Here is a 17,922-nt window from a genome sequence, read left to right on the forward strand (position 1 = left end):
GTGCTTTTATCACTCTATGGTCTGGTACAGTACACTGGATTCTGATTGGTCAATTTTAGTATTTTACATGTATATTCTTATTGTACCCAAAGAATACAAAGTCAGTAAATAGATGTTATGACTATATTATCAACCGTTGTTAATTTTACAAGTTTATTTAATAATTAAAAAATAGATTTAATGTCATTTTTTAAAATTTAATTTAATTCTTGATCAAATTATTTCATGATATAAAAAATAATTCAGAGACAGAAGATTTTATTGTATTGAAGTGCCCATGATAATATTGTTCACATTCAGTACCACAATATATTGTATTAATGAATACTGGCACAAGTTTTCTCAGATATTGATTATATGTCAGGAGTGCGACAGACCCGGTTGGACAGGAGGTTATCTGGGCTCTCGGAGCTGGTTGCAGAGACATCATTTCACTACAGGTGGCACCTTTACATCCATGGTAAGATCTAAAAACAATAACTCATTTCAAAAATATTTGTAGATTTGGTTTTTATGATTGCTTTTTGCGGTTGATCTATTTTACTTGATAGCTTAAAGATTTTATCTAATCAGTAAGTATTAATAATGCACCATTGACTGTATTGTTAGATTAGGCTTCTGTATTAGATGGACATATTTGTGAAGTTTACTCAAACCGTTTTAAATGTGAATTATCTGCAGTCAGCAGCCAGCGCGCTTCAGTAACAGGTGCCTGCAGACTATTGGCCGATGCTGGCCACACCTACGCGCATTGGGTGTGGGTGGAGCTGGCTGTGGCATACAGGGATTGGCTTCTCTGGGTGAGTAAGAGCTATTGTTTAGAATATTCTAGAGCAGGGGAGGACAAACTCTGTCCTGAAGGGCCAGTGTCCTGCACAGTTTAGCTCCAACAACAATCAAACACACCTGAACATGCTGGTGTCTTCAAGATCACTAGAAATCTAATATATTTAATATATTAAAAATAAGCAGGTATCAGAGTTCATACGGTCATGGAAAACCTGGAAAAGTCATGAAATGTTGACATGGCATTTTCTAGGCCTGAAAAAGTTTTGGAAAAACAGAAAAACCCACACAGTTTTGGAAAAGTCATGGAAATTACATTTAGTCATTTAGCAAATCGACTTAAGCTGCGGTCACACTAGAGCTTGTGCTTGCAAAATTCTGGCATACGGTGCTGAAAAAGGGGCGGGGTTAAACAATATGATTATTATAGTCTTATTTTAAATTATCTTCTATTGTTCTCATGCAATAACCTGATGTGTTTTTCAAGGTAAGAATTCAATAAGCTTGAACTTTCGAATGCAGTGACATGCGAAACTTGTCATACGCTCTTGCGTTTCTGGTCTCCCGCATTTGCATGTCTATGAATGGAAGCCTATGGAGAAAAAAGTGCAGTGTGATCACTGTGTGATCGCGGCTTTATAATAGAAGTAGTTTTACCTAATATCAGGCAAGCTGAACTGGCGCTCTAGGCAATCAACGATCATGGCGCCCTCATACCGAAAGTGAAAACAAGAGATGGGCTGTGTGACTGCGTGTACGAGAGCGAAGTAAGGACCAGGGGGGTGGTTGGAGGATGTCGCGGGTGCGCCGGCCCTGCCTACTATTTCTAGTTTAACAAACTATTGTATATTGTATATTTATATACAAATATCTGAGATCAGTTGTGGCTTCTTTTCTTTTCTTGGCCAAAAACATGCTCTCACATTATTAGTGCGGTGTAAGCATCATCTGTTTTACATACATATAAAAATAAATTGAAATTATTGCATGATTTATGATATGTTGTAATAAAATTTAAAAAAAATTATGATTTACCAGGTATATGTAGACATTACATGAAACATATGGTCCTGAAAATATACTTGAAAGTGCTGGAAAAGACCTGGAATTTTTGTAGTAGTGTATGAACCCTAAGGTGTGTATTACAGTTGGAGCTAAACTGTGCAGGACACCTGAGTTTGCCCACCCCTGTTCTAGAGTCATTCAAGATTTTTACCTCATTTATTGTATTTATTTATTTGTTTTCTTTTAATATAAACAGATCATATCAATCAAAAGATATTTAAAGTATTGAAAAAGTGACTTATTTTAAATAAATGGTGTTCATTATCATTTTTGTAAATGATTTCTAATCTTTTTGTATTCATGAGAGAATCTGTCAGTCTGTCACAAAAAAATATTACGTTGATAACTAGAAATGTTACCTGGACTTCAAATTAATGAACAAATGAATGAACGAACAAACTGATTTATTTATTTATTTATTTACTTATTTATTTATTGTATTTATTTAAGTTATAAATCACTGGAATATTTTTCTGCGTATATTTTATACTTTGTTCTATCTAGTATATGCTAAACTTTATTTTTTTACTGATGCACATTACAAAGCATCTGAAACCTCATATCTTGTAGTCATATTATCTATCGATCGTAGACCGTCACTTGTTATTCACATTGCTTTCTGGGACACAGAGATCCTAGAAATGACACTTTTAACTGCTGCTGTGATACGACTGAAGACACGCATTTGTGATCTACAGTTTTACTATAAATAAAGGTTTTGATCAAGGAAGCAACCGTTTCCTGTTGTGCTTTCTGTTTTTTAACCTACTTTACTGTGCAGTCCTCATCTACTGTAGATTTAATGGTTTGACCTTTCTGAATCACAAGACTTCATGACTGCAGCGAGGGAAAATAAATCCTTAAATAGACCACTTAGAAGACTGAACCAGAAAGACTGTTTTTGACAAATGCCATTTGTTTTTCTCAGTCCACCTTTTAGTCATGTTCTTCCAGGTCAGATCAAAATGTCAAAAAATAAATAAATAAACACATCATGTCAAGTATAGTAGCCAAGTTGTTCTCTTCGCATGCTCGTATAAATACAGTAAACGTAGGATGAGCTCATTTCAAAGCAGTTTTTAATTGACTAGAGCAGTGGTTCTCAAACTGTGGTACGTGTACCACTATTGGTATGTAGGTTTCCTTCTAGTGGTACGCTGAGGAATGAAACATGTCCTGTACATGCTACACACTTTTTAAAATTTATCAAAAATGATGTATATAATATGCCATATATGACATATAGCCTATATTTCTGAGGTAATCTTCCACGTTTCTTAACTTCAGAGTTGTAGCTGCTTTACTGGGCCTACTACGCTACTGTATTTCAATACTGCTCATTTTGGTGGTACTTGGAGAGACAATTTTTTTCTGAAGTGGTACTTGATGAAAAAAGTTTGAGAACCACTGGACTAGAGTATACATGCATGTATACTTGTGTGCCGATAGATTTTCTTTGTCACAAAACTGTAATGAGCGTGTTGGTGTGTGTACGTCTTCAGCGAGGAACTGCATGCGGCTGCAGGTGCTGGAGTTGGATCATGTCAGTGAGATCAATCAGGAAGTGGCTGCTGAAATGTGCAGAGAGGGACTAAAGGGCCTGGAGATGCTGGTGCTCACATCCACTCCTGTTACTCCTAAAGCCCTGCTTCACTTCAATAGTGAGTCCTGACATTCATTGATTTAGATTCTGATGCATTCTGAACAACAACTCTATTTTTGTGTGTCAACCAAATGGTAGGATCATTCAAAGAATTTAACTTCAAATCAATTAAATGTTACATTTGTAATAATTTGATTTCAGTAAATTGCATATTTAAGTTCTCTTCACAGGTGTGTGTCGCAACCTGAAGTCTATTGTAGTCCAGATCGGTATAGAAGACTACTTTGAAGACCCCAACAGTCCCGAGGCCAGAAAACTCTTTGACGAAATGGTGAACAAGCTGCAGGTATGGAATCATCACCTCGAATAAGTCTGTTTGAAATTGAACCCGTCCATATCGCTTCATCCCCTGCCAGACTAAAATTACCAGCAAAAGCTGTTCTGTTGTAATTTCGTCTCAGGCCACGGGGTTTCCTGTGTCTGAGACGGTGTTATGGATGAGTAAGTGAAAGCAGAAGAACCTCTCACAGCTGCCGTGTTGAGGAACCATGAGTCAAATGCAAGTGATTCATGCTCATCCATTTGCTTGCTTTGAGGACTCAGGAAGCTGCCTCTTCTGTTCTGACTCTGGATACACTGGAAGTGGAAGTGGGGTTACACCAGCCCACGCCAAATCTCCTCTTAAACTTACTTGCAGGATGTCTTACACAAGCTGTGCCGAAATGGGCTGCAGTACATGACAGGGAACATTGCTCATCGTATATCAGTTTCACAAGAGGCTCCAATATGTTATACTTGTTCAGAAACTGCCCACGGTTTATTTCCACCTCAGCGTGGAAGCATATTTATAGTGTTCTTAAATGTTCAGATCCGTATCATCTCAGTGATTTGGCTCCTCTGTGTGGTTTCATTAAAATTCATTCATTTTTATTCATTCATTTTATTTTTTGGCTTAGTCCCTTTATTAACCTAGGGGCACCACAGTGGAATGAACCGCCAGCTTATCCAGCATATGTTTTACACAGCAGATGCCCTTCCAGCTGCAACCCATCCCTGGGAAACACCCATACACTACGGACAATTTAGCTTCCCCAATTTACCTGTACCACATGTCTTTGGACTGTGGGGGAAATCGGAGCACCCATAGGAAATCCACACGAACACGGGGAGAACATGCAAACTCCACACAGAAATGCCAACTGACCCAGCCGAAGCTCGATCCAGTGACCTTCTTGCTGTGAGGCGACAGCACTACCCACTGCTCCACTGTGTCGGCCTCATTCATTTTGTTAAAAGTAAAATATACTTTATTGGCATCACAGGGTCAGTTGAATCCAGCAAAATACAAGCTCAGATTATAATTAGCCAGTGATTTTTTATTCAAATCTTAAATGATGTAACTTTAATCTCGCATTGCCAAGGGTTTCTCCAAACTTTTTTATTCAAAGATACTTATAAATTATAAACAAAGCAACCAGCCACATCATAAAAGTGTCCAAAACTAGAAAAGGACATAAAATGTTACATTTGGCAGGCATTTTTGTAATGTTGCAAAAGAATATTGTGTTTGGTTCAGCTAAAACAAAATAAAAATGTCAACATTTCTGAACAACAAAGCAGACTGAAACTGCCACAAAGATAGATCTCCATCTTTCTGTGTGTTTGCAAATGATCTCTTGTAAAGTTGGAATGAAACATAAATGCAATGCAGACAGTTCAAAGGTAAATGAATCACAAACAGTACATGGTGTTACAAAATGTAACTATAAACAGGACAGAATGCTGTTGATGAACAGAATGCACCATAGTCATGATGTTGTTCATTACATTTTCAGTATAGCAATCAGAAACACATCTCCCTTCAGCAGACATTGGTGTGCAACATTTGTGAGTGTAATGGGGAATTCCTGAAGCTGTTTTGACTTTTTTTAGTTTGGTCAATCAAAAAAAAAGTATACATTTTTGTTTAGTTTGGTCTAAATTAGGGGTGCCCAAACTTTTTAGTATGAAGAGCCAAAAACATCACTGATAGCCATGGGCTGAAGGTAAATATACTAAACTATTTTACATAAAAATTGCCATGAGTAGTTTCCCAATTCATTAGAAATAGAGAGCATTACCTTGAATAGTATTAACTAATGCAGTATAACTTTATCAATTTGAACTTTTTGCAATAAAAACATAAACAGTCACATTAATAACACAGTGGAGTTCAATGCTGAATACACTAGTCAAGCAGAATCTGCCTTTGCAGACCAACGTCTGTCATATGTACATTTTAAACCAAATCTGATTAATTTACTCCATTTAAATTGAAACATTTAATTACAGATACTTTTGTTTGTAGCTTAACAATAAAACAAACAATTATAAGGTAACATTTAATTTTAAATTACAATCTCTAAACCATTCTCAGATGGCATAGAGGTTTCCCTGGGCCAACTTTGGCCTGTTGGCTCTAGTTTGGTCATCTCTAGTCTAATAAATATCAGAGTGAACAGTAAGTGAACTCGGGATGAGTTATGTGAGTTAACACAAGACTACTTTAATTTGTACTTTTTTTATTCATGTATGATTTTCTTAATTTTTCTATTTCATGCTTTTGTTAATAATTTGTGTTAGTTGTCAGTGCAATATGTTTTAACATTTGTCATGTAATATTAGAATTTAATTCTATTTCAGTGCTAATTTAATGACCAAAATCAGTTGTCAGTATGTTTTAGGCATGGACCCGTATAAGATTCTGACAGTATGATAACCTTGGATAAAAATATCACGCTATCAAGGTATTGTTCTCACTGCTGTAAAATATATTATTTTTAAATGTCTGGGTAAAAAACAAAAAGTGTTTTTCCCTTTCAAACAATATATTCTATTTTTTGAAAGATTTATGGGGCAGTAAACATGTCAGGCTAAATAATTCAAATGAATCATAGACTTCATTAGCTCATTAGTTTTAAAAACACGGGTTTCTTTACAATTTAAAACAGCATCTTTGGATGTCTTTTCTGCTGGAGATACTGTTGTCCTAAAAAAACAAATGTAAATAAAAACTTGTACACATACTGTACCTTAGGAACGTTATTGCAGAAAATGTTGGCTGTTTTAAAACCTTGACTTTTCCAATCCGTGGTGTACCTTGAAAACGATTATCGTCCCATGTCTAGTATGTTTAGGTTTATTTTATTTATTTATTTATTTTTTTTTTTGTGAACTGATATAAACCTGAATTCCTAAACTGCTAAAAGAATTACCTTATTGGACCTAACCTACCCTTACTATTATCCTCTCATAATGCAATTTTGTTCATTTTTATCATCAGTGCACTTTTAAATTATAAAAGCATAAATTCTATAAACCTTCTGTAAAAGCCAACACAGGCTGTGAAAACTTACCCCTGTATACATTTCTGAAGAGTGCAGATTATGTAGTCAGAGCTACGTATGGCTGCATTTATTTTTTAAAATGAACGCTACGGGGCAATATGAAGCTGACGATGGCTTCGGTTTCTTTTTGTGCTACTGGCTGACCGCTAACCTACGTGTGGACAGTTTTTCCACTGTTACTACATTTACATTTACATTTAGTCATTTAGCAGACGCTTTTATCCAAAGCGACTTACAAATGAGGACAAGGAAGCAATTTACACAACCAAGAGCAACAATGAATAAGTACTAAAGGCAAGTTTCAGGTCTGTAAAGTCTAAGAAGGGAAGTGTTAGTAGTTTTTTTTTTTTTTTTTTTTTTTTTTTTTTTTTTTTTTTTGTACAATTAGTGTGATATTCAAAGAGGCAATTGCAGCTTAGGAAGTGAAGTGGAGACTAAATAGTTGAGTTTTTAGTCGTTTCTTGAAAATAGCGAGTGACTCTGCTGTTCTGATGCAGTTAGGGAGTTCATTCCACCAACTGGGCAGATTGAGCGTGAGCGTTCGCGAAAGTGATTTTTTCCCTCTTTGGGATGGAACCACGAGGCGACGTTCATTCACAGAACGCAAGTTTCTGGAGGGCACATAGATCTGCAGAAGTGAGAGCAGATAAGAAGGTGCTAGGCCAGAAGTCACTTTGTAGGCAAACATCAGAGTTTTGAATTTGATGCGAGCAGCAACTGGCAGCCAGTGCAAACGGACTAGCAGTGGAGTGACATGTGCTCGTTTAGGTTCATTGAAGACAACTCGTGCTGCTGCATTCTGGAGCAGTTGAAGAGGCTTGATAGAGTTAGCTGGAAGCCCAGCTAGTAGAGAGTTGCAGTAATCCAGTTTGGAGAGAACAAGAGCTTGAACAAGGAGTTGAGCTGCATGTTCAGATAAGAAGGGTCGGATCTTTCTGATGTTATAGAGTGCAAATCTGCACGATCGAGCAGTTCTAGAAATGTGGTCAGAGAAGTTTAGTTGGTCATCAATCGTTACTCCAAGGCTTTTCACCATTTTGGATGCAGTAATGGTTGCCCCATCCATCTGGATTGAAAAGTTATGGTGTAGAGTCGGGTTGGCAGAAACTACAAGCATTTCCGTTTTTGCGAGGTTCAGCTGAAGATGATGATCTTTCATCCAGTGTGAAATATCCAACAGGCAGGCTGAGATACGAGCTGGAACCGAGGGATCATCAGGATGAAAAGAGAGGTATAGCTGGGTGTCATCAGCATAGCAGTGGTAGGAGAATCCATGTCTCTGGATGACTGGTCCTAGAGATGATGTGTAGATGGAGAAGAGAAGTGGCCCAAGAACAGAGCCTTGAGGTACCCCAGTGTTTAGATGCTGTAGGTTGGACACCTCTCCCCTCCAAGACACCCTGAATGACCTGTCAGAGAGGTAAGATCTAAACCATTGTATAACAGTGCCCGCAACGCCCAGTGACTCAAGCGTAGATAGCAGGATCTGGTGGTTGACAGTGTCAAAAGCAGCTGACAAGTCCAGCAAAATGAGGACTGATGATTTAGAGTCTGCTTTAGCCAGTCTGAGATCCTCCACGACCGAGAGCAGGGCAGTCTCAGTTGAGTGGCCTTTCTTAAAGCCGGATTGCTTGTTGTCCATGAGATTGTTTTGAGTAAGAAAGTCCAGGACTTGATTGAACACTACTTTCTCCAGAATCTTGGCCATGAATGGAAGCAGGGATACTGGTCTGTAGTTTTCAAGTAGCGTATGGTCCAGGTTGGGTTTCTTTAGCAGTGGGGTTACCCTAGCCTGCTTAAATGTAGTGGGGAATAAACCAGAGTCAAGAGATGTGTTAATTATGTGAGTCAGTGTTGGTATGACTGCAGGAGAGATGGCTTGCAAGAGATGAGAGGGAATGGGATCGAGTGGACAGGTGGTTGCATGGCTAGATAGCACAAGTTTGGACACCTCAGACTCAGAGAGCTGAGAAAAAGAGGTGAGTGTGTGTGGTGTTGGTGTTGTATCTTGCGTGTTTGTTGTAGGTGCAGCAAATTGAGCACTGATTTTTGCAGTTTTGGTGCAGAAGAATGTAGCAAAGTCATCAGTAGTAAGTGTGGAGGATGCGGGTGGAGGAGGAGGATAGAGGAGGGAGGAAAATGTTTTAAAAAGTAGGCGAGGATTAGTGGCATTGTTGATTTTCAGACGGTAATACGTCTGCTTTGCAGAAGTAACCTCAGCTGAGAAAGAGGACAGAAGAGTTTGGTATGTTAAGAGGTGTGCAGGATTTTTAGTTTTCCGCCAAATTCTCTCTGCAGCCCGAAGTTTTGAGCGATGCTCACGGAGAGCATCCGAGAGCCAGGGTGCAGGAGGACTGGCACGGGCTGGCCTGGATGCAAGAGGACATAATCGGTCTAGACATGATGCTAGTGTGGAGCAGAGTGTATTAGTGGCACTGTTCGAATCAAGTGCAGTGAGTTTGCGAGATGGAGGAAGAGAGTCTGAAACAATGGTGGATAGTCTATTGGGTGAGAGAGATCGTAGGTTTCTGCGAAAGGTAACCAGTGTTGGAGTGTGTGGCGGCTCAGGAGTAATGTGGATGTTGAGAGACAGAAGGAAATGATCAGATATTTGTAGTGGAGTTACTATTGTTTGATCAGTGAAGCAGTGTCGTGTGTAAATAAGGTCTAGCTGATTACCTGATTTGTGGGTAGCAGAAGTAGGTGCTCTTTTTAGGTCAAAAGAGGCAAGCAGAGTCTGAAAGTCTGCAGCTTGCGGTTTGTCAACGTAAATGTTGAAGTCACCTAGCACCAATAAGGGAGTGGCAAAATTAGAAAAAGATGAGAGAAGAACATCCAGTTCATCTAGGAAGTGACCTAATTTACCTGGTGGGCGGTAGATGACAACCACATTTATGTAGAAGGGGTGGATAATGGTGACTGCATGGAATTCAAAGGAGCTGATTGTTGGCAGGGACGGTATCAGAGTAAATTTCCATTCTTTGGAAATTAGTAGTCCAGTCCCACCCCCTCTCCCTGTCTGACGAGGAGTGTGGGAAAAAGAGAAATTAGCAGAAAGAGTAGCATGTGTAGCAGTGTCCTCCGGCCTCAACCAGGTCTCAGTTAGAGCCATGAGATTATAGTCAGAATATGTAGCTATGGAGGTAATAAAATCAGCCTTGTTAACAGCTGATTGACAATTCCAGAGGCCCACGGAGAGAGAGAGTTGTGAAATAGTAGATACATGTATTGAACGAAGGTTGTGAGGATTACGCCTGCAGCGTACCTCCCGTGTTTTGCGAGTGTTAGTAACAACAGGAATTAGAAAACACATAATAAAAGTGCACTGACAACAAAAAATAAGTGTAAAGTAAAACAATAAAAACAATAAAGTAAAGTACTCAAGTGCTTTGTCGGTGTCTTTGCTCGGTGGAGTCGCGCAGGTAGAGTGGATGGTCTTTACCCTCGTCGGTCTTCACACGAGGCTGCCGCGACCGCTGCCGCGGTGAACTAGTTGTTTATATAACCCCAAAGCACTAGCTGATTGAATTCAGCTGGACACGCCTCGAGAGTCAAAACAAGGGCCGAAACTGAGGCGGACGACGCGAACCGCGTCTGCGTTCGCTACACAAGCTCTTATAGTAACCAAGGAAACAGTGGCTAAACAACTTCTAGTATTATACACAACCGAAAGCAAGTTTAAATGTCCTACAACTTTACACAAACAGCTGGAAACAAGTCCTCAAACCATACACAACAACTGAAACAAATCTTAAATGTACTTACAGGCTGCTGTTCTAGATGCTGCTAAAGTGCTTCTCCTGCCGACTAATGCTACCGTGCTCACTATATAGTGGTTACCTGGCGTTTGGACACGCCTCCCGAGTCAAAACAAGGGCCGAAACTGAGGCGGACGACGTGAACCGCGTCTGCGTTCGCTACACAAGCTCTTATAGTAACCAAGGAAACAGTGGCTAAACAACTTCTAGTATTATACACAACCGAAAGCAAGTTTAAATGTCCTACAACTTTACACAAACAGCTGGAAACAAGTCCTCAAACCATACACAACAACTGAAACAAATCTTAAATGTACTTACAGGCTGCTGTTCTAGATGCTGCTAAAGTGCTTCTCCTGCCGACTAATGCTACCGTGCTCACTATATAGTGGTTACCTGGCGTTTGGACACGCCTCCCGAGTCAAAACAAGGGCCGAAACTGAGGCGGACGACGCGAACCGCGTCTGCGTTCGCTACACAAGCTCTTATAGTAACCAAGGAAACAGTGGCTAAACAACTTCTAGTATTATACACAACCGAAAGCAAGTTTAAATGTCCTACAACTTTACACAAACAGCTGGAAACAAGTCCTCAAACCATACACAACAACTGAAACAAATCTTAAATGTACTTACAGGCTGCTGTTCTAGATGCTGCTAAAGTGCTTCTCCTGCCGACTAATGCTACCGTGCTCACTATATAGTGGTTACCTGGCGTTTGGACACGCCTCCCGAGTCAAAACAAGGGCCGAAACTGAGGCGGACGACGTGAACCGCGTCTGCGTTCGCTACACAAGCTCTTATAGTAACCAAGGAAACAGTGGCTAAACAACTTCTAGTATTATACACAACCGAAAGCAAGTTTAAATGTCCTACAACTTTACACAAACAGCTGGAAACAAGTCCTCAAACCATACACAACAACTGAAACAAATCTTAAATGTACTTACAGGCTGCTGTTCTAGATGCTGCTAAAGTGCTTCTCCTGCCGACTAATGCTACCGTGCTCACTATATAGTGGTTACCTGGCGTTTGGACACGCCTCCCGAGTCAAAACAAGGGCCGAAACTGAGGCGGACGACGCGAACCGCGTCTGCGTTCGCTACACAAGCTCTTATAGTAACCAAGGAAACAGTGGCTAAACAACTTCTAGTATTATACACAACCGAAAGCAAGTTTAAATGTCCTACAACTTTACACAAACAGCTGGAAACAAGTCCTCAAACCATACACAACAACTGAAACAAATCTTAAATGTACTTACAGGCTGCTGTTCTAGATGCTGCTAAAGTGCTTCTCCTGCCGACTAATGCTACCGTGCTCACTATATAGTGGTTACCTGGCGTTTGGACACGCCTCCCGAGTCAAAACAAGGGCCGAAACTGAGGCGGACGACGCGAACCGCGTCTGCGTTCGCTACACAAGCTCTTATAGTAACCAAGGAAACAGTGGCTAAACAACTTCTAGTATTATACACAACCGAAAGCAAGTTTAAATGTCCTACAACTTTACACAAACAGCTGGAAACAAGTCCTCAAACCATACACAACAACTGAAACAAATCTTAAATGTACTTACAGGCTGCTGTTCTAGATGCTGCTAAAGTGCTTCTCCTGCCGACTAACGCTACCGTGCTCACTATATAGTGGTTACCTGGCGTTTGGACACGCCTCCCGAGTCAAAACAAGGGCCGAAACTGAGGCGGACGACGCGAACCGCGTCTGCGTTCGCTACACAAGCTCTTATAGTAACCAAGGAAACAGTGGCTAAACAACTTTTAGTATTATACACAACCGAATGCAAGTTTAAATGTCCTACAACTTTACACAAACAGCTGGAAACAAGTCCTCAAACCATACACAACAACTGAAACAAATCTTAAATGTACTTACAGGCTGCTGTTCTAGATGCTGCTAAAGTGCTTCTCCTGCCGACTAACGCTACCGTGCTCACTATATAGTGGTTACCTGGCGTTTGGACACGCCTCCCGAGTCAAAACAAGGGCCGAAACTGAGGCGGACGACGCGAACCGCGTCTGCGTTCGCTACACAAGCTCTTATAGTAACCAAGGAAACAGTGGCTAAACAACTTCTAGTATTATACACAACCGAAAGCAAGTTTAAATGTCCTACAACTTTACACAAACAGCTGGAAACAAGTCCTCAAACCATACACAACAACTGAAACAAATCTTAAATGTACTTACAGGCTGCTGTTCTAGATGCTGCTAAAGTGCTTCTTACTAGTTTGCCCAGTAGCTCACCATGTATATCAGCGGACTTCAAATGAAGAGAGGAGTTGACCACGATGACACGGTTAAAATCCGGCAAAGAACAGTTCCAGAAAGCAGATAAAACAAAAATAAAAGGCAAAAAATAAAATAAACAAGTAAACAACAGGGTGAGAACATGGTAAGTTCTGAAAACCTTCTCTTTTTCTGGATTTCTTTTAAAAACACTGTCGGTTGGGTTTAGGGGAAGGGGTGATCGGGTCAATCTGTGCTTTTAAAAGCACTATTGGTTGGGTTTAGTAAAGGGGGTGGGTGGGGCGATTGGTCAGTCAGTCGACAGCGACCTCTGGTGGATTTACGCGAGAACAGCATGTGCAAATGGCACTTGCGAGAGAAATATGAGATCTAAAAAAGCATACACAGCGGCCTCTGGTGGATTTGCAAAAACAAACTGCAAAAAAATGTAGCTCCTGGGACATTTTTGATTCTCTAGAGAAATATACAAATAGCGGTACGTTTCAATAATGAGCCTGGGTTGGTATAAGCAGTTTTCAATAATATATTACATTTTGGAATAGGAATTACCCCAATGTAATACTGCACATAAGTAATAAACAAGTTTTTTTTTACAAATAAAAAGCCTGATGATCATTAAATTTTCACAATCATTCAAAATGTTTTCTCTTTTTCTCCTTTTAGGCACTAAAGAAAAGACCTGGTTTCTCTAAAATTCTCCATGTGAAGGCCGATGGCTTGTGCTAACTCTGCTGTGTCCAGGCTTGAGCCACAAAAGGTTCACTAAATATTTCAGCCTGATCGAGTCATTCTCTCCTCGATGAAAAAGGAGAAGAATCAAACACTTCTGCTTCAGTTTGAACCCTAAACGCCAGTCCACCACACCACGATGGGCGTATTTGTTGGCTTTGACATGACGCAACCAAATAGAGGAGTCTGTAAAGATTAAACAAAACAAACTCTACTAGAAGGCATTATTACTTGCCATGGATGCCACTGCAACATCAAAGACCCAAGGGTTTTTTCTCCTACTTGCCAAACACTAAACTTAAGATCTCAGAGAACATGAAGTCTCTTGAAAGGAGAAGTTTTACCTGTAACAAAAAAAAAAAAAAAATAAAATATATATATATATATATATATATATATATATATATATATATATATATATATATATATATATATATATATATATATATATATATATAAATAAATGTGAAATCCAAGCAGCACAAATGTAAAATGCACATGGGTAAGTTAATAATGTGGGAGTGTGTGAATAGCTTGATTGTTTCAACAAATCGTCCATTAGTCGCCACTTCGAACGCTGAACTTGATGCGTCAGCCAGCCATATTACTCGGACAATTTCGACATTACATGATCACCAGCTTCAGACATGGCTTTCTGAGAGCCTTACTTGGGTGCCGTTTCTCCTCAGAAACTACTAATATCTTTTGTCTAGAAGAACGAGTTCAAGCCGAGCGAAGAAGCCAGTAAACACAAGTTCTGCTGCCTCTTTCATGTCAGACCCTCCAGGCTTCAACTGTATTTCAGTGACCGGGGTTTCTCTGCAAAGGATTGTTTCTATTCTTTAGATCTGTTTTTGCCAATGCCTTCTCCATACCGTGCCATTCATTGCTCCGACATTTTGTTTTAAGGTTGGATTTTGGTCATGCCAAAATGTGCCATTGGTGAAGCAGCGAAGCCTATAGGTGTTAAGTCATACCCTATAAGGAGTGTGATTATGTAATTTAAGGGCAAATTCATGCAGTGATGGATAGAATCAAGCTCATGGTGCTGTTGTTTCTGCGTTTGTCTATGTTTTTACTTCAGATCTCAACATCTTCATCTCCTCCATCACTGTTTAAACTTCTGAGGAATTTCTTTGGAGGTCAAGATGATGCTGCTGAACATGACTGATGATTTCCATCAGTGTTAAGTTAGCATAATTGAAACACGACTTTATTATTTTGATTTTAGTTTTTCTATAATCATTTTAATTGGTTAATTTAAATGTTTTTTTTTATGTCTGTATTGTTTATTTTTAGTTTTAGTTGTTCAATTAGAAATTAAACTAAACGAAAATGATAATTTTTTAGCTGATACACAAACTTTAGGTACTGTTTATTTTATTTCAATGAACTTTTAGATGTTTTATCTTTATTTGACTATAATAATCCCATTTTTCGGGTTTACATGCTAGATGGCACTAAATAACAACTTCTCAGTTATGAATCTATACAATGCACAGTCGAATAGAAGTGACTTAACCAATACATACACAGGTATATTGGCAGAATCTGCAAGAATTCACTTCTGAAATATGTGGATTACGTTTTGGCTTTGGTTCCTTTAGACTTATAAGGTAATAATGGCCATATTAGACCAGTCATATCAGACTCCAAAATCAAGAATAATTAGCTTATAGTGAATTCAATATTCATAGTCTTGTTTTGTCAGGGCCAGGATATTTTTTTATTCTTGTTTGGAAAAGGAAATGTTCATTTATTGGTATATTTTCGAACATATCACATGACATGTCAGGCTTTGAAGATGTAAAAATGTGTTTTAGCTAGAAGTCAATCATACAACAAAACAAAAATTTCAAGTTTATTTAAAAAAAACATGCTGATGCAATAATAGTGATGCAAGTCAGTTAATCAGGCATTGCTGCTCCCCTTGGCCGATCTCTGAGCTAGAGTTAAACAGTCCAAACATTCTTCTCTTGAGTGCTTTAGTCAAGGCAAGCACTTTTGTGGTGCAACATTTTACTTCATGTCTTAAAACAAATTATGGGGCTTGAACTAGCGTGAGAGGAGCGTCTGCTTGAGTTTACTTTGAGCTCGCTTTTCTAGTGGCCGTTCGTGGAATTATGGAAAACCTTTCTCCAAACAGAAGCTGGAGAAGTTGCAAACTCGCAGCAATGATTTTTGGAGTGTGCTGGCGCTCGGTCTTCTAAGACTTTAAAAACCATGTGTATATGTTGTTTATATAGGAAAAGAGAATCGCAAACGGTGTAAATACTTGACATGTCACATACAGAAAGTGAGAACATAGCGTGTTTACCCGAGATGAGTCCAAATGTATGGAATTTGCAGTATGCCGTGTACGATAGATGCTTTATATTGAATGTGTATCAGAGTCCTATAGAGATGGAAATAATTTAAAAACAGAGTACAGTTTATTTCAACTATTTATTTCTATAAAAGAGATGTCTATGATGATGGCATGTTTGTGCTAAAGCATTATATATCATGTTGCCTTTTCAACTGTTCTGCTGTAGATGTTATAGATTATTAGACTATTATCTGAGTGCTCTGCTTGCTGCCTTTCATTTTTAGACTGAGCAACCAATGCACCATTATTCTGACAAAAGTAACTGCTAATGTTTAGTATTAAGCCGTCGATGTTCTATTTTATTTGACGTCAAGCCTTTTGAACGAATCTGACATGTAATGCACTTTTTTTATCAGAGCGCTTCCAGTGCTCTGCGATGGTTGGTTTTCTATTATTCATGTGCAATTCCTCTTTTCCTAAGCTTTGCACCAGAGGACTATCAGCTTTCCATTCAGCGTGATCAATAGTTTTAGTGACTTTTTAGCAAACTCTTGCTGTGGTCTTATTTGATGCATAGCATTACCTTGCAATATAAAAATACATAGTATTTTATATATCTATATAATCGCTTGGTCATGTAAAAGCATTTGATCATGTTTTTTTTTATTCTGAATTCATTTGCTTTGGTGGTGGAGAAAGTGATGTGGAGTGGAGTGTTGACTGAGCACTTTGACTTTTACATTTATTTCGGTATTATTACTTGATGGGGTGTTCTTGAAATTGTTGTGAAACCTTTTTATCATGACACGATGTCATGAATATGAATGATATTTTATGCATGCTTATGACAACCGCCATTAAGTGTCATTAGCTCAGTTATGTCATTTTAAATGCAAAGATAGCTGTGTGAAATTACTTGACACTACCAAGACAACATACACTCACCGGCCACTTTATTAGGTACAACTGCTCGTTAACGCAAATTTTTAAACAGCTATTTACATGGCTGCAACTCAGTGCGTTTATGCATGTAGACATGGTCAAGACGATCTTCTGCAGTTTAAATTGAGCATCAGAATGAGAAAGAAAGGGGATTTGAGCGACTTTGAATATGCCATGGTTGTTGGTGCCAGACAAGCTTGTCGGAGAATTTCAGAAACTGCTGATCTACTGGGATTTTCACGCACAACAAATTCTAGGGTTTACAGAGAATGGTTAGAAAAAGAGAAAATATCCAGTGAGCTGCAGTTCTGTGGGCACAAATGCCTTGTTGATGACAGAGGTCAGATGAGAATGGGCCGAATGATTTGAGCTGAAAGAATGGCAACAGTAACTCTAAATAACCACTCGTTACAACCGAGATATGAAGGAGAGCATCTCAGAATGCGCAACCCATTGAACCTTGAGGCGGATGGGCTACAGCAGCAGAAGACCACTCCAGGTGACACTCCTGTCAGCTAAAAACAGGAAACTGAGGCTACAATTCGCACAGGCTCACCAAAATCAGACAATAGAAGATTGGAAAAACGTTGCTGGTTCGATGAGTCTCGATTTCTGACTGCGGGTCAGAATTTGGCAACAACATGAATGCATGGATCCATCCTACCTTGTATCAACGGTTCAGGCTGGTGGTGGTGGTGTAATGGTGTGACTACAGCCATCTCCATGTCATAAAGCGTGAATCATCTCAGGACGGGAGATTTGCATCATGGATATGCAGCCGAAAAATTATGCAGCAACTGCATGATGCTATCATGCCAATATGGAGCAAAATCTCTGAGGAATATTTCCAGTACCTTGTTAAATCTACGGCACGAAGGATTAAGGCAGTTCTGAAGGCAAAGGGAGGTCCAACCCGGTACTAGTAAGGTGTACCTAATAAAGTGGCCGGTGAGTGTAACTTGTCATAAACCCGCCATAAACATGATCGTCATGAGGCAATTATAATTGTCATGTATTTTATAACATCTTTTGTAACATATTTGTTTATGTGTTGACCTCAACTACAGAGATTTAAAAAAA

The 17,922-nt window shown here is 39.2% G+C and overlaps 2 protein-coding genes across 5 annotated transcripts in view; one reads left to right on the forward strand and one right to left on the reverse strand.

Moving 5' to 3' along the window:
- The window catches only part of fbxo41 (F-box protein 41), a 120,606-nt gene extending 104,124 nt beyond the window's left edge, over positions 1-16,482 (forward strand). For all 4 annotated transcript variants that reach the window (XM_087237425.2, XM_087237423.2, XM_087237424.2 and 1 more), the window contains 5 exons: positions 365-460; positions 682-800; positions 3,354-3,512; positions 3,685-3,800; positions 13,527-16,482. In XM_087237425.2, coding sequence (XP_087093551.1) covers positions 365-460; positions 682-800; positions 3,354-3,512; positions 3,685-3,800; positions 13,527-13,589 — 553 coding nt within the window. In that variant the 3' untranslated portion in view covers positions 13,590-16,482. The remainder of the gene's footprint in view (positions 1-364; positions 461-681; positions 801-3,353; positions 3,513-3,684; positions 3,801-13,526) is intronic.
- Positions 7,178-12,526, reverse strand: LOC147846970 (uncharacterized). The gene is made up of 2 exons (XM_087237416.2): positions 9,706-12,526; positions 7,178-9,624 (listed from the first exon to the last, which is right to left on the reverse strand). Exons 1-2 carry the CDS (start codon positions 10,151-10,153, stop codon positions 7,256-7,258), a joined length of 2,817 nt encoding a protein of 938 aa, XP_087093542.1. The 5' UTR covers positions 10,154-12,526; the 3' UTR covers positions 7,178-7,255.
- Positions 16,483-17,922: the final 1,440 nt, after the last annotated feature.

Source organism: Danio rerio, chromosome 1, assembly GCF_052040795.2.
Source record: "Danio rerio strain M-AB ecotype USA chromosome 1, GRCz13ab, whole genome shotgun sequence".
In the NCBI taxonomy this organism is placed as follows: domain Eukaryota; kingdom Metazoa; phylum Chordata; class Actinopteri; order Cypriniformes; family Danionidae; genus Danio; species Danio rerio.